Source organism: Drosophila biarmipes, chromosome 3L (assembly GCF_025231255.1).
Source record: "Drosophila biarmipes strain raj3 chromosome 3L, RU_DBia_V1.1, whole genome shotgun sequence".
In the NCBI taxonomy this organism is placed as follows: domain Eukaryota; kingdom Metazoa; phylum Arthropoda; class Insecta; order Diptera; family Drosophilidae; genus Drosophila; species Drosophila biarmipes.
This window is the reverse complement of record NC_066613.1, coordinates 7,968,021-7,992,099: the sequence shown is the minus strand read 5'-3', so window position 1 is coordinate 7,992,099 and position 24,079 is coordinate 7,968,021. Positions and strand designations below refer to the sequence as shown.

General features: G+C 41.3%; 2 protein-coding genes across 5 annotated transcripts; one reads left to right on the top strand and one right to left on the bottom strand.

Annotated features, from left to right (window-relative positions):
• Window positions 1-1,013: 1,013 nt before the first annotated feature.
• LOC108030521 (group XIIA secretory phospholipase A2) lies at window positions 1,014-2,146 on the bottom strand. Its single transcript, XM_017103408.3, has 3 exons — window positions 1,949-2,146; window positions 1,716-1,875; window positions 1,014-1,649 (listed from the first exon to the last, which is right to left on the bottom strand). Exons 1-3 carry the CDS (start codon window positions 2,036-2,038, stop codon window positions 1,213-1,215), a joined length of 687 nt encoding a protein of 228 aa, XP_016958897.1. The 5' UTR covers window positions 2,039-2,146; the 3' UTR covers window positions 1,014-1,212.
• A 258-nt stretch (window positions 2,147-2,404) lies between these two features.
• On the top strand, window positions 2,405-22,845 carry LOC108030622 (cAMP-dependent protein kinase catalytic subunit 3). 4 transcript variants are annotated; one of them, XM_050886054.1, is made up of 9 exons: window positions 2,405-2,528; window positions 2,592-2,663; window positions 9,660-10,355; window positions 19,875-20,043; window positions 20,321-20,430; window positions 20,489-20,734; window positions 20,796-20,977; window positions 21,608-21,685; window positions 22,315-22,845. In XM_050886054.1, exons 1-9 carry the CDS (start codon window positions 2,426-2,428, stop codon window positions 22,438-22,440), a joined length of 1,782 nt encoding a protein of 593 aa, XP_050742011.1. In that variant the 5' UTR covers window positions 2,405-2,425; the 3' UTR covers window positions 22,441-22,845. The 4 variants fall into 4 exon arrangements, with proteins under 4 accessions (XP_050742011.1, XP_050742010.1, XP_050742012.1 ...); XM_050886053.1 differs by having other exon boundaries at window positions 2,411-2,528; window positions 2,589-2,663; XM_017103625.3 differs by lacking the exons at window positions 2,405-2,528; window positions 2,592-2,663 and adding exons at window positions 4,249-4,267; window positions 4,838-4,977.
• The last annotated feature ends 1,234 nt before the right edge of the window (window positions 22,846-24,079 follow it).

The window sequence follows — 24,079 nt, the reverse complement described above, 5'->3', positions numbered from 1 at the left end:
ATATCTTTCGTGTTTTTTAACATATATACATTTCTAAGCTTGGATATAACATTTTTAAATTAATTCTGAATTTCGAATTAAATTTTTTCAAAATCGGACGATTATATCATATAGCTCCTATAGGAACTATCGGAAAATTAGTGGTCAAATAATATTGAAAAATTATATCTTCGGTGTTTTTTAACTTATAACCTCCTACGCTTGGAAATAACATTTTTTATTTGATTTGGAATTTCGAATTAAATTTTATCAAAATCAGACGACTATATCATATAGCTGCCATAGGAACGATCTGAAAATTAGTAGGAAAACATGAAATAAAAATTATATCTTTTGTGTTTTTCAACATATAACCTTATAAGCTTGAAAATAACATTTTTTAATTAGTTCTGAATTTCGAACTAAATTTTATTAAAATCGGACGACTATATCATATAGCTGTCATAGGAACGATCGGATAATTGGTGGGAAATAATGTGAAACAAATTATAGCTTTGGGGCTTTTTGACTATTATCTTATAATATTGGAAATATAAATTTTTATATTTTAAAGAATTTCGAATTCAATTTAATAAAATTATTAATTATTTTGTATAACTGCAAGGGTGTACAAACTTCGGCTTGCCGAAGTCAACTTCCTTTCTTGTTTATTTCGTTCATTTTAAGATTAACGCACGAGAGATTTCGTTCAAATCCATATGGAGGGATCTATGTGAACAAAAAATACACTTTATTTACAAAAGCGTAACATATGAAAATCTTTTTAAATATTTTTTGACTTCTCTTTTTTGTCAAAATTTGATAATATATCCTTTAGTTAGCATAATTTATCACCTTAATATTTCAATTCACTATATATGTACATTGGGGGAAATGAACGTGAGCAGTACTTCAAGGTATCTTAAATTTCCTTGACATCCCGAATAACTTTGTTAGATTATCCATACAAATTGCCGAACCGTATATTATGACTATGCATAAGCCGGACTATTTCAAAATAAAACTCTTCTAAAAAAGGTAAAAATATCAATTTATTTAACAGTCTGGATATGACACTATTTGGTATGCAACTATGAAATTCGTCGAATCGGGAGACCAACGCATAGGACCACCCAGTTATAAACTAAGACAAAACAGGTTAACGAAAACATTCAACGCGCACTTATTCAGATACCCCTCGTGTCCCACACCCTCGGAAGCAGTGATCCTGTACTATATCTCGTTGCGATCCTTCCAGCCATACTTCTGGCGCTGCTGCCTCTCCCTGCTGTTGCCCTGTTTGTTGCCATTGTAGGATGAGCTCCTCGCAGGGGCGCAGTAGCAGGATCTTTGCTGGGAGTCCAAGTAGGACCGGCATCCGAGGGTCAAAGTTCCGGTAAAGAGCATCTTGGCAGCCGCTTTGCAGCCCTTCACCATGAGATCGCTGGCTATGGACTTCTCGTAGCTATCACAGTGTTTGTAGAGGCACCTTTTGAAGTCCAGGTCGCACAACTCCTTGTCGCTGTTGCAGGTGTCGTAGCAGATGTCGTGGTCATTGCAGCACGTCTCCATCTCCTTGGCCGGCAGGTAGTCCGTGCTGATGCGCAGACCCAGGGAGCCGCAGCCGTCGGCGGTGGGGGTATAGAACTTGTTCTGGACCGCTCGAGGGGCTGTAACAGGAAACACACTTAGATGAGAGGCCGGGCCATTTACATAATTCGATTTGCGTCACGCACCTGGTCCTCCGCCGTCCGGAGCGGGGCACTGGTAGACACAGTTCTCGTCCACTGCCGCATCGAACACCTCGTGAACCGTGCGAAATTTGCGCACCAGAACTATCAGGTTCTTGAACACGTCACCGAAAATTGCCTCCGCCGCAATAATGGCATCCCTCAGCTGAAATCCGGGGAGGAGAGGAGACACAGGAATTGAGGTACCATCTTTTACAGATCCCCAAAAAGTATCTCACATGAACTATTGTGCTGGACCCGTAGCCGGAGTAGGCGTAGGTGAGGAACGTCAGCAGGTATATGGCCACCTTCATCCAGGAGAACTGCATGTTTGCTTTCCCTAATGGTTATTCGCTAAAAAGGCGAGATGTTTGTTGTGCGCGTAATAATAAACTAAGCTATCCTAAAGATACTTGTAGGGACTAGGGATGACAGGAACATATTAAGGCATCAGTGTATCGATATTTTTGAATATCGTGATTCCTTTCGTTTGTATCGTACTCTCCGATTTAACGAGCTGCTTCTCAAATAAAGTGCGGGAAAATGTTAAGAACACCCGGGACACAAGCCACTCTTTTTGTGGGATTCAATTCAGGACTCGAACCTTATTACCGATTTTAAAAGTGGCTCCACCTGGCAACGCCATAAGTGGATCAAGCTGTCGGGAGGGAAAATTCAAAAAACTGTTAGTGTGAAACAAGTAATATTTCGGTCAAATGGAGGTTTGGCATATTTTGGACCCTATTTTAGTGGTTTACAGAACCAGCTCATGCGTGTTCGCCAACTTGGGCCATGGGTTGTATTCCCGCTGGAGGCAAGGTGAGTCGGACACTCATACATTTGAAGTGCCCAAGAAATGTAAATAATTATGGCTGACAGCAGACTGGCGTGACCATGACACGGCTTCCGGTCTGCGGACAGGACCCGCCACGCCCTGCGCGCCCACTCAAGGAGGTGAGTGAACAGTGTCCTTGCCCTTGACAACACGGGGCTGCCGCTGCAGCAGCCGCAGTGGAAGAACAGCGAACGGCAAGCAGTGAAACGAAACCTAAAGAAGGCTGACATCTCGTGCCTGCCTCCGCTTAATTATAACATCGAATTGAAATGCACACGGCAATTGTGTGTGCGACACCTGAAATGTGAGTCTGGCACGCAGGCGTCGCTCGCACATTCGTTTGCACCTGACCTTGCTGGCCTCTATAACAACGGCCAGCAAAATCAACATACATAAACATGCAAACGCAACACCCGAAAAAGCGTTAAGAGCCGCTCTCGCTGTTTGCTTACACTGGCAGAGGAGGGCTCGTAAATACACAAAACATATTTCCCAGATTTTCACCAGCGCCGCTGCCGCAATGTCTACTGAAAACAAACAAAACACTGGGGAAAAACAGCCCTTATAAATCTGGCAACGACTTATTGATTTCTTTTCGTACGCCCACTTTGCATCGCACTAAATTATTTTTTAAAGCTTATATCTAAAATGTGTTTTTGACATTTTATTGTTACCGAAATGTTTATACTTTGCCTACAAAAACTATAAAAAAAACCCTGTAAGGGTAATCTAATTTATTTATTTTGAATTTATTTAAATATTGAGCACATGTAATATAGGAACTAAAAAAAAGATTATATGCACATATGTATATGAAAAACATATATAGATAAAACATATAGTTTCTTAAATTGCTGCTAATGAAGTGACTACAAAAAAACCCATCACTGAGAGAAAGCCATACACACATGGTTACCAACTAATTAGGGGAAAACCCAAATAATTAGCAGGAAAAGCGTTACTTTAATGCAGGTATAAACTGTCGTCCCAATATATTTTTGCAACCCTATTTTCAATAATCAGATTTAATCTGGGTAAAATTCCTTCAAACCAATCTTATATTCCCTCTTTATTGTTTAAACCAGAATATTATATGTGAAAAAATTTCCCGTCAAAAGACTGTTATATTATTTGTATAGACCCTTTTTGCATCTTTTTCCAGGAGTGAAAAATCAAACGTAACTGATTAAGTTAGGCCCAAGAAAGTCATAATTGAAATAGCTATAGCCCATTATGTCCCTGTGTATTCCAGATAATATATTACAAATGCACTGCGAGGACTTTCCGTTCCGTGGGGCTGGTGTCAATTAGCCGCCTTATCGCCGCCGTTGATTAGGACGCCCGCGCCATCCTGCGGCGATGATCCTGTTGCCGCCAAACCGTTTAGGCCCTCAGATGGAACAGCACTCGAGACACTTGGCCAAAACCAAACAGCGCGCACACATGGAGGGCAAACACAAGCAGAACACAAACACATCCGCCTGTGACTATCCGAGCATCCCGAAGCCATCTCCCCTGGCCACTGCCATCACCGTCGTCATCATCATTGGCCGCCGCCCCGCCCCCAGTCTGTGCCGCCCCCTTTTCCGAGTGCCCGCGACTGCGACGCCGGCCGCGACGGCGACGTCGAGAGCTGTGGCAAGCGATTCGCAGATTTTACGTTTCAGTTTCGTGCAAAACGTGGAAGCGGCTGGTCAACCCAAGAAACCACCAGAGAACCCAAGTGAGCTGAAGTAAATTGGAAAACCCGACTCCAGAGGTTCTTCAGACGAGACAAAAACATTCAAATCGCCCGAACGTTAGTTTTGATTAATTGCGGCTAGCAGCATTTGCATTGTGCTGGCTAAGAGTAACGAAAACGCAGAAAAACTGCAAGTTGCGCTGCAGAAAACCGGAAATTCTAGATCTCTCGGGTCTCACGATCCCAGCACATAAACAAAACAAACCAAACAAAGCGGCACTTTTTGCCACAAAAAATCGAGCGAAATAAGCGCTGGAAAACCCACGAAAAAGTGACACAAATAAAGCAGGCGCGATCGGTGTGTCCAGTCGATCTGGTACTGGTACTACCTATACCCATGATACCTATACCTATAGCCCCCCGGGAGCGCTGAGTGTTGAGTTTATTTCTGTTTCTCTGTCGGCTTCAGCGGTTTTTCGCTTTTTTGTTATTACTGCTGGCCAAAAACGAAGGAAAATCGAAAACCGTCGACCGGCAGTCGTGGAAAATCGTGCGCTCTTAAAGTAACATATTTATTTTTAACAATTTCGCAACGTTCGAATTTTGCTCCAGCAAAAAATCAGAACTCAGAAACCAGACAATCGCAACCAGAACGACCAGAGCAACAACAATAAATAGATCGGCGGCGATCGTTAGAGAAACCAAATCAGCGGCAGCGACGGCCGGCAACTTGGCTCCTAAAATTTAGTTGGGTGAGTAAGCGTTAATAGTGTAAAAAGCAGCCAGCAGACAGCAGACAGCAGCCACCAGCCAGCAGCCAGCAGCCAGCAAAAAATCATAAATGCTGCTTTCCAAAATAGAAACAAAAAGTGGGGATAAATTCGCTGATGATTAAGCCTTGAGTACTACAATTAGGCGAGCCGATTTAATTAGCGCAATTAGCTAATTACACCGCACATAGAGAGCTCAATCCTGATATTTGGAGTGGAAAAGATATAAAAAGAGTTTGCAGCTAATGTGCTTTTTTCGCTCTGTCCCACTGAGATTTCCGAGATCTGGGTAGTGCAGTGATTAGCTTCATTAAGTTTGCAGCGCTGTGATTTAACATTCATTTACAAAGCGATGATCTCTTTGTCGCGGTTCCCAAGGGGGAAAAATAAACGTATAAATAATATTTAAAGCAAAAAAGAAAAAATGATGCGTTGAAAACCTTAAACTATCTAAAAAATATTGAAACAAAGCAACTTTTCTATTTCAAAAATATTAGCAAAAAATTATAACATCGAAAAGCCTATTAAAATAAATAAAAATATTGGTTGTACAAATATACAACATACAAGACGTTCTTAAAGTCTCATAAATCTTAAGGTTCTCTGGCGACAAATTTTTAAATCGGAATGTTCAAATAACCCTTATTTATGTTTTTTAAACACACCAAGATGAATCCAAAGTATGTGGCAAGTCTTGGTTGTTTGGTTATAACTCACTCGCTTTCGAAATCTAGTAAATACTTCCGCTCAGTTGACCCCATTTAAATAGCCCTTCTTCATGACCCGCCCCAATAACTCTGCCAAGCTCAGCCAAGGACTTTCAAAATCCATTCCCCAACTTCCCCGACGCATAAAAGATCCATATATTTTCGCAGCCAAATACTGCGAGGAACTAGCACAAGGACAACGGAAACACTTGCTCTATAAAAGCAAATCCAAGACCATAAATCTGCTTCGCCCTTTGCGAGTTCGAGAAACCCCAAAAACACAGAATACAAAGCGGGCAGGCTGTTATATGTATTTTTGTTATGATTACATTTAGCCGGCATTACTCTTGACGATTATTACCATTTGGGGTTTATTGCCCACAGGCGTAATGGGAGTGGGTGAAAATCTTTATTTGTCAACCGAGAATGGCCAATGAATTCTCGTTTTCGTAACACCCCGATCATTAATTCAAACGTGCGCTCTTACTCAGATAATTACATATCCTGGCGGGCGAAAAATATTAATGTGCCCACGCCTGCGGAAAATTCTCTTTCGCTGCTTGGAAATTCCGAAAATACACTGGTGACGATGATATTATTATGGGACGCCTGCTTTTCATGCAAGCCGAGCATATATTTTTAAACAAATCGCCCGCGATGTTTTTAATTAATTAATAACATAATTTATGCCCTGGGCAGCCCAGAGAATTAATAAATGCTGCAAACCTTGCGCGTAAATTTAATTTCCCGCACCAGAGGTCAAGTGGCCTGCAGTCTCGAAATTGGGAAATCTCTTTTCGGTCTCCCATTGAAACATATTTGCTAATATTCTGAATAAATCAAAGTGTCTTTGGGCGAGGTGAGCTAAGACCCAGGGGATAAGTTTCATAATTTTCCCAGGAAATCTTCTCGAACAAGAAAATGCTTCCAGATAATTTATAAGACAGTCAAGATAAATAGGGGCTGAGTAAAAAAGCAAAATATTATAAGGAGGGGTCTTTGAGTGAGTTGAAAAGAAGCATAAATTATTTTCTCAAACAAAGTTAAAATTTTGAAATTTTGATATATCCTAATTAAGAAATTTTCCCTCTTCAAGTAATAGTTTCCCATGAAATTTGTTGTATTTTTTTAAGATGCAGAGTTTACTTTCTTGTTGACTCTTCCCGAAGATCCACCTTGTAAGCAGAATTGGTAAATCCCCCTAAGGGTTCCATGGAAATTGATAGCCCCGGTCTCTCGCAATCCCGCACTTCATTCACCTGATCTTTCCACCTTATCTCTGGGCACTAATCCTAGCGCCTAAGTTGTACACAAAGCACATAGTATATACTTTTATTGCGTTTCCATTCACGAAAAGTGGAAGCGGCAGCCAGAGCAGAAAGAGTGCTGGCCACCGGAAGATTAGGCAACGTTTTAACATTTGGCTGGCTAGCAGCGACGACCCCAATTTCCATTTTCGAATTTGGCAGCCGCCAAGGTGAATGGGTGGCTCTTCGGAGTGGGTGTGAGTGGATGTTCGGATACGTATTCGTAGGATCGAGACCGCTGTTTGTGTTTCTTGGTTCTTGCTGCTGCGGTGCTTGGCTAATTTACAGCCCGAGTGATTGTCTACAATAATTTTTGAGAAATTATTCTCAAAGCAATCCATGCACTTTGCCTTAGACAACTTCAATTTATATTTCCGCACTTTTAATGCGTTGGCGTTTCGTTTTCATATTTTCCCACCGAAAAAGTGCACAAATTCTTGGCGCGTACGTAAATAATCTTGAGTGACAGCCGTTCATAAAATTAATGTGTGTGTAATAATAATAAGAAAACCAAACAAAACAAAAGCCACGGAAAATATTCCAAGAAATCGTTGGATGGTATTTTCGTAAATAACAAAACGTTCTGCTACAAGGTTTACTGCAATAAGACAATATAGATATGCATATACGTATGTTTTATTTTCCTCGAGGCGCAATTAAACAAATTTACGTAAATCCATTTTTATCAGGGTTTGCTTTTCCATTAGAGCGTGAGGCGTGTCAATTTCATTCGGGGTGGAAATTCGTTACGTGGCTAAGATATTTCTATTTGGCCGTAAGACGAGTAGTAGATAGCTACTGCAAAGTGCAACAAGATGATACAATGTTTACGAATTAGAGGGGAAGGAAATGTTTTTATAATACAAATCGCATCGATTCGAGAAAAAACTGAAGGGGTTTCCTAACGGACATCGTTTTGTAATGTAAGCATTGGGTGTAGTTCATAATAAGATCTCCCCCTTTTTTAATTAATAGTTACAATTTTGTAACATGTAAAGGTAGTGTATTTCCAAAACCAATCAGGGTTATTTAACTGAAAAGATAATCTACTGATCACATTTTCGAATGTTTTTGATCGTAGTTTGAGAAAACCTTGTACTTCTTTTGAAAGTTCTCGCTTTTGTGCTTTTTCCAATTTAAAATACTTGATGCCTTTCACCGAATTCTGTAATAAACCCTTTCGATGTTCCTGACGCCTGACTAATCCATTGTCATCTTCTTGGCCTTCGAGCAGCCAAAGCTGTAGTTAACGAGGCGCATCAATCCCTGCCCTCCAGTGCACATTTTGGGGGCTTTTGCACAGTCCTCGAGCCAATTGAATGCTCTTCTATGGGCCGGCTGGCCTAGATTGCTCCGGCACCGCTCAAACAATAAAAGCCACTCGGGCCAGCCAAGAATATCCGCCGTATAGATGGGTATTGATTTTATGGTCGCCGGCATCCATCTCGGTTTGCATTTCGGGAGGACCGACCCCAATACCTCTTTATCGCCATTACTGTGTCTTGAGTTAAATGCATCTGTGCATTAAGGCGGACCTCAGGAAATTGCCTCTGTGTCTGGGGACTCCGGGCTCCCTTTTGTTGGCAGCCAGGCAGGCAGCAAATTGAATGAAGATGCAGTCATTGTTATTAATAACATTAGTATGTGACATTAACTGGACCGCAGCCTCCTTTGTTGGGGCGCTGAAACCCTTTGGCGAGCGAACTCAATTTTCCCAGGCCGACAGTCCATAAAGCCTGTTGTCCGCCTGCGTGTGTTGATAAGACCCGGCCAGACACTTGTTGCTGGGTGCACTGGAGTACACGCGGCGCACACAGTACAGACCGGCGGCCATTCCATTTCACTTTCAATTTGCGAACACCACAATGCCGGGCCTAAGCACAAAGCCATCAGCACTATCCTCGGCTGGTTAATTAACGACCATGGTCTGGCAATGGGAGCGGGTTGGATGGGATTGTGGGATTCGGCGTATAAATACACCCCAAGGCAATTTGAGAGAACAATGGGCGGCATTTAACTAACCGAACTCAAAGAACGGGAGCTAAATAGAAGGAATGCAAGTTTACAGTGGCCGCTGTAAATACGATATTTGCCTCCCCTAAAGTTGAGGGTCGGAAGGTAGGAATACGAGTATATCTATATGCCCCCTTCTGGGGAGCCTTTTAAAGATTTTTTTGAAGATCAGTAGGTATTTTATACAACCTATATCTTTATTTAAATTTTATTTATATATTTATATTTTATGTTGAAATATACAACTTATAGGTATTTCAAACTTAAAATAAATGCAAATCGAAATTTTTGGGCAAACAAATCTACCTTATAATACCTTACCTATAGTTAAAGATTGCTTGGGCTTAGCAAGTTTTTTAAATATACCTTAAATAAGATAAAATACATATACATTACGCCACTACTGCGTAGTTAAAAATAGGAGAGCACTTTTTTAACCAATTCATTTTGCAGTTCATTTCATTTTTGACAACCTAATACAGGGTGTCTAGATGGTTACATAAAATATTATGTCGAGGGGGAAACGTTGCCGGTTTGCAATTAAAGCGAGTGTAACCCTTTTCAATCCATCACGCTGGCTTTTGGCTTTGTTATCCAAATATAGCCGACAATTCATTTCCATTTCACTCGATTGCAGGGAAATCGACGCAAGGAAAAGGGGCGGAAGAAACTCCGGCGAGGACACTCGGGGAACCGCAGGCGAGGATTGCGACAGAGATGTCCATGGCGACTTGTGCCCGCTTCTGCACGCCTTTGTCATCCGGCACGCCAGGATCCACATCAAAATTGACAACCGGAAACGGAAGCGGCAGCACGATGACGTCGTCCTACAAGAAGAAGATTCCATCGAGCAGCGGCACCACAACAGGAGCAGCAGCAGCAGCAGCAAATGACAGCAGCAACACAGAGACAACATTCACATTCAAACTGGGCCGCCCGAACGGCCGGAGCAGCAGCAACGTGGCCTCCAGTGAGTCATCCGATCCGCTGGAGTCCGATTACAGCGAGGAGGACGCGGAGCAGGAGCAGCGCAGGGCGGACCCGGCGACCAACAGCCGGAGCAGCAGCACCGCCACCACCACCACCACCAGCTCCGCTGACCACGACAATGACGTCGACGAGGAGGAGGAGGACGACGAGGACGAGGAGGAGGGCAACGGGCGGGACGCCGACGAGGCCACCCACGATTCCAGCGAGAGCATCGAGGAGGACGATGGCAATGAGACCGACGACGAGGAGGACGACGACGAGTCCGAGGAGAGCAGCAGTGTCCAGACCGCGAAGGGAGTGCGCAAATACCACTTGGACGACTACCAGATAATCAAAACAGTGGGTAAGTCGGATGCTGTTTACAGTACACTGGCCCACGGGGCGTATGATTGATGCGAAGGTCCCACGCCTCCAGCCTTCAACTTGTCGCTGGTCGTAGATAGATGGTGTACTATTTGGGTGCGATCGATTCTCGATTGTTTGTTGGTTTAACCGGGAAACTGTTTAGACCGAAGCCATCAAAACTGCTCCGCTTCTAGGTCAGTTCGGAAGTCAAGGCTCGCTGAGGTCGTTGGGAAATTTATGGAGGTTCCCTAAATTCTCGGTATTTATTTAATTACCTCATTGGTGATGGTGGCTTCTCGCGGCATTTCCCTGAGCTATTGAATGTTATGCATAACTTTTTTAAAATAGTATATCCAGAATAGAATAAATCTGATAGTCCCTCCCCTAGATTTAATTTTTAAATTTGTTTTAAAATAAAACAAGAAATTGTTATTTATGGTACCTGAATTAAAGGTACCTGAAAATATAATATACAATCCACACATTTTCTGCATTTAAAAAAAAAAGTAAAAAGCCAGATAGCTAGCAAATTCTCCCAAAATTCTTGGGAAAAGCTCTTACTCTTCAATTTCTTATTTCTGTCAAAAAAACCATACTGGCGCACCCCCGCACACATTTCAAATCTTTCTTTACTTTGATTATTCAATTTAATTAAAAGAGTTTTCTCACCTGTTCAATCAATTCGATTTCATCTCCAGTTGTTTCATCTGGAAAGTGAAAAAATGTATTCAAATACCATCCACTCGCTCTTCTGCTTTTTGTTTGCTGTACTTTGATTTCGCTCGCGATTTAATTTCAAATATTTATTACCTCATTTTTTGGGCACCTCGGTATGTGTGAGCCCCTTACAGCCCGCGGCAGCTTCGTTTTCTATTGCTTTTTATTGGCCTTATGCATAAATAAATTCTTATTGATTACGCAAATTGAATGGGCGGGCAGAAGACCGAAGACTAGATGCTCGTTTATGATTATTATGGCCTTTTCGCACCACAGCGGGCAGCGCCATTGTTTTCATTGCTGCACAGCTTCTGGATTGCGTAAAATTTCATTTAGACAGTACTTAGAGCGGGTCGCTTACGTACGGGCCTGTGTTCTCGGACTCTGCTTAGGATCATCAATGGGTCTTACGTACTCCCACAGACGTTCGGCCAATTAATGCCCATAATATTTTGATTTGTTTTCCCATTTTGACGTCTTCGTGTGAGCGAAGCAGCCGCTTTTAGTACCGAACTAAATTTAGTATACCATTCAAGCACTCATTAAGCCTTGCGGCATAAATATTTACTTGGGGCTGAGGCAAGTTCAGGGCATTTTCCTGATTTATTACCACAGCATTTCCCCTACTACACGTGTGATCAATTCGGTCTTTCTTCTGCCATCAAAATCGTTTTAAAACATTTATGCACCGATCGTTTCGGCTCCAAGCTGCTCGAGCCAACTCAAACAATCGCGAAAATATTGTGGGAGTAAATAATGGCTTTTCTTTTGACTGCAATTACCTCTAAATGGTTTTATGGATCTGTTTTTTTTATTTCAATAAATTAATTACAGCTACATAGGCGTTTCTCGAAACCATTGTGGGAGTTTGAATGGGTTCTGGGAATATTTAAACTATTTTGCCAAGGGTTTCTTGATTGTTTCTAGGCAATTGTTTGGAAGGAGAATACTTGTATTTTTAAGTCTTTAAAATGTAGTTTAAGGAATGATTCTGATTTTCCCATCAAATTTGTTATTAAAAATACCCATTTTTCGTTTTCAATTTCATTCGAAAACTAAATTGGAAAGGGTTTCTCGATTGTTTCTAGGTAATTAGTTCGAAATCTAGTTATTTTTGTGCTGAGATTAATTAGAGGTATTATTCTTCCAAACTAGTTGTTGGATTGTTTTGGGTACTCAATAGAATCCCCATTTTTCCTAAAATCATTGCACAGTTTTACTGCAAATGAATTTTAGACTATATTATATATTATATTTATTTCAGAATGGTAGTAAATGATTCTTATTGAAAATTAATGTTAGAATCATCTTCTTGGCGAAAGATTTATCGTTCTTACCTGATAGATCTTGGCTATGCCAAGGGGAGGATGTGCCATGGCCTTCCGGTTCTCGGCCATTGTTTAAAAAACCTCATTTAACACCTCTTCCGCAGAATGAGTAATTCCGCTGGGCTCCTTTCCGCATTGGCTTTCGAAAACACACACCTAGTTCGGCGCGCACCACACGCCGTATGAGTAATCTAGCATGGATTCCAAACAATGGCCAGAACATCGCACTGCCCAGAATTATTGAGTGCGATTTTCGAGAGAAATCCGTAAAAAGTAAATAAACCAGAGCGGATATCATGCCATGCACACGCATGGCATCCCAAATGAAAATGGGATGGGAATGGGCTGCTGGGGAATGAATGCCTGTGAGTCACGCTTCTATTAGGGCAAACTAGTCTAGTTCCCCTCGTATCTTCGATAAGAACAATAACAGATGGGATATGATGGGAGCTGCGGGCTGCGCCGTAATTGCGGAAAAGTCAGTGGATGCTGAAAACTATACGGCATGAAAGTATGAAGAAAAACCACACCGAGCCGAATCGAAAACATCGCCAACTCTGAACATGTGCCCCTCCAGACTTACTATAAATATTGATAGTTCATTTGCTGGGTTGTTTCAAAATCCCATTGACTAACCACCAGCGACCTCAGGTCTCCTCCGAGTGATTTAAACTAAAGGGGATTTCACCGGCAGAACGATTCCCAAGAAATGTTTTTAAGATTCCGAAAACAACGGAGGAGCTTTGTTTTGCCTTTGGGAATCAAACAAAACATATTTTTGTTTGTGCACGTTCTGGGTGCATGCGATGCGATGGATCAACAACCAGAAAATGCCATTAGCTCTGGCCTTAAACCTGTCAATTCGCCAGTTGGATTGCAATTAACACCGCGAAGGAATGGACTGCGGCTGTAACTCGAAAAGGAAATGCTCGCCTCGGGAAACTGGATTGAAGTCTGCCTGACTCGGTTTTATTTGAGTGAAAGTCCATGTCTTGTCATTGCCTAAGTGTCCGGGAAGAAAGTTTATATTGTTTGCGAGGCCAAACCAGGATTTTCAGGGAACATATAAGAGAAAGAAGTAAAAGGTCTATCACTCAGAGCCAAAAGCTTGGGGTTGTGGAAATTGATTGGGAACAGAATAAATAAGGAATAGCGTAGTCAAACTATAAATTCTCTACTTCTCTCGTAAACTAAACACTTTCCTATTTAAAGATTATTAAATTAATGATCTTTTACTGGTCGTAAAATGAAATCCCGATAATGTGGGCCACCTAAAATCCGAAATTTCAAAATGAAAAGCACAAAACGGCCTGATAGACATTACTTTGGAAATGTGAAATGTGTTCTCGGGCGATCAATTGGCTCATTAAGAATTCCCAAATGTGCCCAGTGCTCTAAAATTGTATAAAGCGTGGTAAAAGTGCGCCAGATTTTCGCGGAGGATCAATAACCCCATCAGTTAGCAACGAAAGAGCAATACATTCGCCTGGTGGCCCACTTCTCGACTAAGTGGGACCAATGCGGAAATCTCTGACAACTGCTGACCTTCTGCTTCCCGAGTCCCCACAGCTAATTTATCAACCTGACAAATTTTCCCTGTGGGGGTGTCTTTCTCAGCGGATCGCGGACGTCTTCGACACGCGGAAAGACCTGGGAGCAGACAATCCTTTTAGTCTGCCCCTTGATTGATGGATTTTGCAAAGATAAATATTTACGCACGATTCTCGGAATCACAATTCAGCTGGGACATAAGTTGGCCAAAACGTTGCCAATTGAAATCGAATTGAAATCGCAGAGTGTCAGGCGGCGTGTGTGGCGGGGATTCCTTTCGGGCCGTCTTTCTGCTTTTAGCATAAATTGATTTTTAAATAATAAAAGCCAATCAAATTTCGAGCGGCTAAATGTGTCTGCCGGTTGGCGAACACATGTCCCAGTGGTTGTTGTCCGTGTAGAACAACAAGTTGTGTGTCGACGTCGCGTCTGCGAAGTATAACTCATAGTTCGAATGGAAATGGAAAACCTCCTCCTGTTCGTTCCGTTTTTTGTTGCGTGCTAAGTGCTCGGACAGAGAGCAGCTATATTTTCTGTATAAGTAATAACAATTTCTGCTGTGTTCGCCGCATGAAAAGACAAAATCAGTCAACGGGAAATTTACGATCGCATGGAAAATTTGAATTCGCCTCGCCCGATCCCTGTAAACTGTGTGAGGCCCGAGCAAAATGTGAATTTTATTTCAACAAAATCGAGCCAACGTATAATATAGAATTTTTATTTGGCACTGTGCCGACAACCAAAGACCCCTCTTCCGCTCCTCGGCGGGAATCGCCTCGTCTTCGCCGGCAGAATCGCCTCGTCTTAGGGCCCCCAGTCCGGATCCAAATCCGGAGCCACCCCCGCCTCGTTCAAGCATTAAGCGAGCACATAAAACTGCGTTATAAGCACTCTTTTCGCCCCTCTTGTGTCTTATTAATAAAGGTGACCTAAAAGTGCATTTTGCATCAGGCCAATATAGACAAATTGAACTGCACCCATTACCAGAAATAAACGCGGAATGATTTTTCCATTTTTCACATTTCAACATCAAATTTATGTTCGATCACGCCTCCCACCTCTTTGTGGTCTTGTAATATTGTAGGTACGCTCTGTAACAACTTGATAAATGCGAGCCACATCGACAGGCAGGGGCAGGTGGGCCTACACCTATATATATCTATATGCTGCATGGTAAATGATAAACATCTGCTTCGAAAGTGTCGTAAATCGCTTAAGTTATGACCGGGATGTCGCCATCGGAAAGGTGATTGGGCAAGGTGTGCGGTTCGGTGGGTGACTTCCTCGAAGCAGATATTTCAGATTATTTGTCAATGCTGCTGAGATCTGCAAAAACAGCATATGGTTTTATAAATAATAGGTTTAATGAAACTTTGGGGTTATAGCAACTTTAAAACAGGCCTTGTTAATCTATAGTGCTAAAAATTTAATTTTTCATGGAATTGGTTTAAAATAGAACCAATAAAAATGATTTTATATTTGTATCTACATAAGTAAGTAGATTGACGGCAATTTTATAAATGAGTTCTGGGAATCGGGGTAATGGTCAGTAGCTGGTTAAGTGATTTCGAGAATTTTTGAAAACAAAATCTGCTTGCTAAAATGATTTCTTAAAATATGCCCAAGACCTAATATGACTGGCTGTTATTTTTCTTGTACATCCATTTTAATAAATCTAGAAAAAACATCCTAGTTCTTAGGGTTGCCTCAAACAACAAATGAGCTATTTTTGACACCATATTTAACCTACCACAAAAAGTGACAAGTTAAGTAACTGAAAGCCGACAAGATTGCATCTGAGAAGTACAAATTGCAGTATCAACAACAAGTTCCCGGCGGCGAACTAAATGAGTTCAGTCAGTCAACAATTATCAAGTGACCTAAATACGGCTTGTTTATTATTATTTACAACAGCTTAAACATCCGACTTTAATGCCTATTTCGAAATGTGCAAGATCGGGCCAGAATTATTTTTGCCCTGGCCTCCGTGGCTCCGTATCTCTCAGTCGGTCTTCCTTTATTTATGCATCTTTAAACAAACTTTGCTTCGACGAACTGCATAAAACGCAATTAACTTTATTTAACTTGGTGCGCCAGCTGCCGAGAACGCAATCGGTGCCAAGTTTATATTCGCAATTACATGCTGTGATGTTCGGAATCTGCTTTTTACAGTATTTTGACTTTTGGCACACATAATTTATTAAAAACAGAAACAGAAACGCGTCCCATGCAGTGATTTTTGTTTGCCAGCGCAAATGAAAGGCGTCCATCCATCCGTCAGATAGTCGGCATCTGAGTGACGGACGGACTGCATCCATGGGATGGCAGTTTCACTGGACAGTTTATGGCATCGCTCCGTCAAATAGAAAGTTTCGCGTATTATGTAAAATATGCTTCGCCTTTTCACGCACTTTTTGCAGTTGCATCTCTGCAACTTATGCGCTCCGTCTGCCAGCGCCAACAGGTTTGGCCACATCTCGGCCAGACTTTAATTGCGGCCGACTATCGACTCGGCCGTCTGCGGCTTCGTCTGAAGACGGGCGAGCACTCAGAGAAATATATTACTAATTTAAAACCAGAGATACATTTTGTTACAAATTAGTATCATTTTAAATCAGGTTAGAAAATATGTATCTCCTACTGCAGGCTTGTACTTCATGGTATGGTGTTGAACTTAATTTGGAACATGTTAGAAAAGTGGAATATTGAATATATATATTTTTTGTTCTCGACAGACGAGTTTTAAATGTTTTTCAGATACTTTGTTCTATAAATATTAAGATATGACCTAATATATGAATTAAACTTTAGTAAAGGTTGTCATGACTTTGCTATTTAAATCTGGTCCTAACATATACATTTTTAATTAATTTTTCTAAACTATTTAAGTAGGTTGAGTTTAGTCCTGGCGATTGTTTCCAGTGCAACCTCCAGTCTCGGTTTTGTCTGCTCTCCAGCTGTCACAATTTCACTTCGGCCAGACATTTAGGAGCAGCCGGCGGCAGTTGGCGGCTGAGGTAGTGGGGATGGAAGTGGAAGTGGTAGTTAAAACATCGGTAAAAGCACTTTCCTTTGCACTAGACGAGATCGACTTGAGGTGGAGTGGTCCCATACGAGGTGCTAAGAGATCAGTTTAAATGTTTGCGAGTGCGAAGATGCAGTTTTTTGGAAAGCGTGTTTGAAAAGCGTTTGCAACTGAGAGGCTGCTTGGCGTATTTACAAAGTAATTGTAATTGACATAGCCAAGCGGCTTGTTTTAATTCAACATTAAGTTGGACTGAGACCTACTGGAAGCTGACATTTATGAAAGATTACTGTTTTAGACGTTTACCCAAATATTAGTTATTTTTACGGAAAGTGAAAATAACACTTAGCTGTTCTGAGTTTTCATAAGCTCTTTGGTTACACATCTTCGGACAATTTAAGAGCCGTTTCCTTACGTGGGTCAAGTAAACACCACCAGATAAGTGTAAATACCCGAAACGTTTGCCGACTCTAGAATTTCAAACAAAGCCTTTCACTTGTTTATTCCTCCGGCAGCCTTTCACTTGCCCAATCAGAAATTATGAAAAACGTCCGCTGGAATTTTCCACTATTAAAACATGTAAATATTTAAAAAACTATTCTCTGCAGAGCGCAGCCGAATTCCTGTTGGCAACCAGGCTCGACCCTGTTCATGCAACTTGTTGCCGGCCAGAACTCTCAGTTTTTCGATACTTTTCCCCACACTTTTGATTATTTCCTGCGATTTGTTGTTTTCTTCACGCCTCGTAGTCACAGGCCCATGCAATGTGCCGGTGTCTGCAACTGCGGCCCCGAATCCGAATTCTAGCCATAAAACCATCCAATCCATCAGTGGCTGTAGTTATATCTGCTTGATTTATTCCGCCTGGCATATTTTCAATGTTTATTTCCCGTTTAGCCGAATTTCGAATTTGGATGCCAAGGCGACCGCTTAACAACGTCTATATCTCGGGGAGCTTTGCCACAAATGCATGCTTTATAAGCTGTTTGTATATGATGGCTTAATTAGTGATTGCTTCTTTTAGTAGGGGTGTTCAAAGTTCGATTTTGGGGGTTCCTCGTGATCGAGTTTGTTTGCACTCGAGCAATGTGTCTATAAAAATGTTTTAAGTATTCTGGAATGTGTTCGGGAGGCCGATTTGATTGGCTCTTAGGGAATATTTCCCTGGAAGTTCTGGAAATCCGCGGATTGGCTGTTTAGGAGCACGAATTTCTACTCATTTCGGAAGAAGTGTTATTAGCTCATTAATGCCTCTGGGATTTATCAGCGAGTGCTCCGTTTCCACCCTTCCTCATGCCCTCTTCAAAACTTATATAACACCATTGTCTTGCTGAGTCATGGAGCTACGTAATCGAAAACCCGATGTGTGTGCAGCAAAAAGAACAATTCACTAATTACAATGTCGGGATTTATAGTTTGATTTGCACGTGTAATGCTCGCCCCCTCCAGGTGCACCCATATGGGGCAGGCCCCGCCCACCCAACTACGCACGGGTACAATGCAGGTCATAACAATAGTGATAAGAGTTCAATATGGGGAAAAGTACCTTATAAAAATCAACAGTAATTTTTAAATTGTTCACAAATTTAAAGAGTGCTTTTAGCATAACTAAATTTTTGATTCTCTTAAAACTTAAGCCCAATTCTTATTGGTTTAACAACGTCAAAATTTTGTTTACCAAAAAGCAAATTTACTTTACAGTTTTAAAGTAGCTATACTGTTGATTTGTTCGAATGGAAAATGTTAGATAATTGAGTTTTCTCTTTCCTGACCGCTGCTGTAGGGAGCCCACTATTCTGGCACGTTGCTTGCAAGTTTTTGTTTAATTTTCTGGGGGGAGCGCACGTGGCAAATAACTGGGGCCGAGTTCAATAATCTGCTCACTTTTGCTTTATTACATTGAAAATCACGGCTAATTATTGCTGGCAGATCGGGAACACTGAGCGCCGAGCATCGGGCACACAGGGAAAACGTGCTGAAAAACTAAAAGCAGCTGCAGAAAGTAAAACTTTTCCCGCTCCCCCGGCCCCATCGAAGCTGAAATGATTGCGTTTCGCCTTTTGATTTATAAGACAAATCAATTTGTAGCCGTTTTGTTGTTTTGGCATGCCATGGAAAACAAAGCACAGAAAGCGAAGCGAAACGAGAGGAAATTTTCCGACGTCGCTCTTGGCCTTAAGTGTATCTGGCCAAAGTGTTTATGCGAAATCCGAGAGGCTCACACGCTCCGTGTTTCCTTTCCTGCCGGTTAGTCACTCGCTTGCTCAGTCGATCCCTCGCCCACCGAGTGCCCAGCGAGTCGGACGCTGGCCCAATTAAAAACTCAAGGTTGAGAAAATCTCGGCCGGGCGGGTAAGCCAGCACCCCCCTCGCCGGCCATATTACCAGGTGGCAGTAAAAGCAGTAAAAGCCAGCTTGCTTTTGTAACCTCAAAACGTGCTCGGCAGTGAAAACAGTAATTATGCACCCTCCGCACATATGCACTTTACAGCAGGGGTTCCAAAAGTGGTGCTAAAGAAGGCTCGCGTAAAATGGAAGTCGTTATTTCGGAACACCCTTCTGATGGTGTATAAGAGGGGTGTAAATATATTCTTCTTACTAAAGAAAAAAGCGTAACAAACTATAAGTGAAATCGCAGAAATATATAGGATTATATTTCAACTATGTAGTATTAAATGTAGAAAGCTTTTAGTAAACTTAAAACTATTATTTATTGGTGTTACTTTTTCCACCTCGCCTGTTCCGCGCATACGCTTGGGGTAAGCCGAGACCTTTGCCATATCGTTTGCAAACACTTTAATGGGGCATGCCCCGATATTTAAGAATGCTGTTTGCGGCTTGGGCTTCGCTGCTCTCGATAATTTGATACCCTACATTGCCCCTCCTTCCCTTTCAGGCACCGGCACCTTCGGACGCGTGTGCTTGTGTCGCGATCGCATTTCGGAGAAGTACTGTGCCATGAAGATTCTGGCCATGACCGAAGTCATTCGTCTCAAGCAGATTGAACACGTCAAGAACGAGCGGAACATACTGCGGGAAATACGACATCCGTTTGTCATCAGTCTGTAAGTCGAACAATATGGAAAATATGTCATATTTTATAAAAAGAAACTGCATTAAAAAGTTGAAAAAATGGAAATTAAAGGTCTGAAATATATTTTGACTAAAAGTAACATTTTTGTCAAATACATCATAACATTTGTTGTATCTTAAAAGATAAATATTTAAATAATACATTATAATTTATTTGAAAATTATTTGTTGATTTGTTACAAAATTAATCACAATGTTAATATTTAATAAAATATTTAATAAAATATTTATTTATTCTGCTTTTCAAAGGGAGTGGTCCACAAAGGATGACTCGAATCTGTACATGATCTTCGATTACGTTTGCGGCGGCGAGCTGTTCACATATCTGCGGAATGCGGGAAAATTCACTAGTCAAACTTGTGAGTAAGCATTCCTTGAAGAAAGAACTCCTATCAATGGGTATTACTTACATTTTAGCCAACTTCTATGCGGCCGAAATCGTCAGTGCTTTGGAGTACCTGCACTCGCTGCAAATTGTGTACCGCGACCTGAAGCCGGAGAACCTGCTGATCAATCGGGATGGCCATTTGAAAATAACAGACTTCGGGTTCGCCAAGAAACTGAGGGATCGCACTTGGACTCTGTGCGGAACGCCCGAGTACATAGCACCTGAGATAATCCAGTCCAAGGGCCATAACAAGGCCGTGGACTGGTGGGCATTGGGTGAGTCTCTCCGCAGCAATCCAAGGGATCTGGAAATTATTAACTTACAACTGATTTTCAGGAGTTCTCATCTACGAAATGCTCGTGGGCTACCCACCCTTCTACGACGAGCAGCCCTTCGGCATCTACGAGAAGATATTGAGCGGGAAAATCGAGTGGGAGCGTCATATGGACCCCATTGCCAAAGACCTGATCAAAAAGCTGCTGGTGAATGATAGAACCAAGCGACTGGGCAACATGAAGGTGAGCATCGTCGGCGGTCAGAAGTAGTATTTAAAAATAAAATCATAGAAAGTCTCGGAGAGACATGGCACTGGAATAAATAAACAAATATTCGGGAGCATAAAGTTTGTTCAGCTGCCGGACTATCCGTCAAGTTTCCTGTTCCTTTCATAGAATATCTTTTAATGATTAGTAAAACCAGCCCTGTCAAAGTTTATTTACCTATTCCACCTCTTCGAACACTTCCACCCCTTCCTGGGATTGCCACCCATAAAAATACTTGGCAAGCTTCTCGTTAACATTTTCCGGCTTATTAGGCCCCGTATTCATAGGGAATTGTGTACACTTGTCACAGTTGGATGGTCAGATTTTGTAGCTGGCATTAAAATTGCATCGCATATATCAAATATTAATTGTTGGCCATCGCAAATAGATCTGCACATGCCCGTTGTCAGTTAGCCTAATACATTTTCCCAAAATCATTTTTCTCACTCGCGCGAATTTTGTTTTCGCCACGGTTGCTTTTTTTAATAGATTTGTCGCGCGTTTTTGCAACACGAGCCAGCCAAGTGCAGAACGTTATTTATGTCCAATATTTTGTATTTCTTTCTATGCTCGCCCCGATCTCGGAACACCTCCCTCGACCCACAGAACGGCGCCGATGACGTGAAGAGGCACCGCTGGTTCAAGCACTTGAATTGGAATGACGTCTACAGCAAGAAACTAAAGGTGAGTTCAAGGGTTCCCGCTCCTCAAACTAGTGAATAGCAATTGTGGCTATTACTTTGTGAGCATTTTTGCGTCACACATTTTTTGGGGGGCCTTTGTCAGTCCTCGAATGTGTATTTTCATACGTTCCGTAATTAAAGGCAAATAAACAAATCAGTTTTCCAAATTAGCTGTGCCTTAGTTAATGACCGCAGCGTCTATTTCGGCCGTGCTGGTGGGTGTTAGACCCATAAATCTCCGGGTTCTCCCTGGCCAGCCCAGCTGGTCCAAGTGCGAGTGAAATGTAACAAAGGGGGCATTTCGCATCTGCAGGAGAAGGTGTTAATTGCCCACATGAACGCCCCCGCCCAGGCGGGAGACAATGGGTTAAATGCGTCAGAAATTATTGTTACAAACGTGCTGAAATTTGCACACATTTCTCGCTTTTTGCCCGCTTATCACGTATGTTTTATGTGAATTTGGAAATGCCCTAGGTTCCCCTCAGAATTTGCATTGTATATGGTAAACTTTGTTTCATTTGATTCTACACTATTTTTCTCGCATTAAGAATCTCATAAATACTCAACAATTAGTGCAAAATATAAGCTAAATCGAAATAATCATTTCTATCAAATCTGTTTCGCTTGTAGCCACCTATTTTGCCCGATGTACATCACGACGGTGATACCAAAAATTTTGATGATTACCCCGAGAAGGATTGGAAGCCCGCCAAGGCAGTAGACCAAAGAGATTTGCAGTACTTCAATGATTTCTAAATAAGAGCCGGGAAATTGTCGTTTTTTGTTTTCTGTTGAAAATTGTTATAATTTGCGACAGCAAGAACATTCATTATTTATACTGGCAATTAAGTGTTTAAAGTGCTGTGCTAATGCAATGATATGTAACGGTACATATGTCTATACATAAACTATACTATAATGTACGCCTATACATAAACATACACCCCTACATAGTAAGCTTAAGTTTATACCCGTAATGTTATGTCTAGCAAGTGACGTCTACTATTTATATATATTTAATTGTTTAAATGTTCAGATTGCGAGCAGTCCCCACGCCCAAAATAAAAACCTATAAGAGTACGGCTAAAGTACAGTAAAGAATATATTATTAAAAACAAAAATATTAACGTGAAACGTTGAATAAAGTGATACAAATTGAAATTCTGTCTGCCTTTGTATTGTCTTTCGACTATATGTCTTTACTTTCGGGGGATTAGTTTTGGATCCGTAAATCTGTCAGATCTTCAACACGAGTCACTTTGCTGAGGGCGTGACGAGCGTGATCTTTGTTTGACGTTTGCTCTTATATATTCTACATTTTCGGTCCAGTTCCATTATTTTATTTGATGTTTTAAATATCCATATTTTTATTTTTTCTTCTCTCTGTATATAATGTTTTGCAAGTTCAACAATATTTTCGGCTTATAAATTTACAGTCAAACCAAATAAAAACCTTTACATTTTTTGCCAAAGTAAATAGTTACAAATTATTTTACTTCAATTAAAAGGTTTTCAAACAAATATTTAAAATATGTTAGATTAAAGTGTACTTTGAAAGTCGCGGATGATGAAATCTGGTATTTGTTGCAGAGTTAATAACCTATTGTCTATTGATCTAACATACAACAGTTCAGACTAAAATTTATTATATGTAAAATTTACTGAATTAATAGAGATTATACGATTCCATCCGTTGCAATTTAAAATGCCTATTTGGGCTAAAGGCTACTTTATTTGTAATTATTGTATACCACTTTCACCATTATTTGGACATGAACATTTCACCGCACTTCCGGTTTGTGTATCGGATAAGGGAAAATTGAGAAAGCGATAGCAACCGATAAGAATCGGAGGGAATTTTAAAAACGAAAAGAGTGAGAAGATAAATAAAAGGTTTTAATTTGTAAAACAATTATATTGTCATTGTTATCATATACTTAGTTTAATTTTGATAAATGTATGTGTTTAAGTTACGTTTATTCGCAAAAAAAGAAAACCAGGTCAGCCCGAGGAAGTATGCTACAAAACATGTGTTCAGTAAATGGCCAAATCCTGTATCCGCTTCTGGGTAGAATTTTTTTGAGATATCTGTGTATTTCGGAGGACTCTCTGCCTTGGTAATTACAAGTTGTTTTGAAATTCAAATTTCACCCCCGTCTCCAGAATGGCCCACTGTGCAGTGCGCATGGTGTCTCCTACAGGGTGTCCCCTGCGAGTGAGCGTCACCCTGTGGCGGCAAACTACCACCAGAGCAGCAAAAGCAATGGCAACAACAACCAACGTGGCAAGTGCTTCCGCTCTCGCAGGCCTCTCGCACTCGCTCTCTTCCTTATGGCACGCTTTTACAGTTATACAGAGCGCGGCTTTTCGCGAGCTTCGCTCCACAAAGTCATTC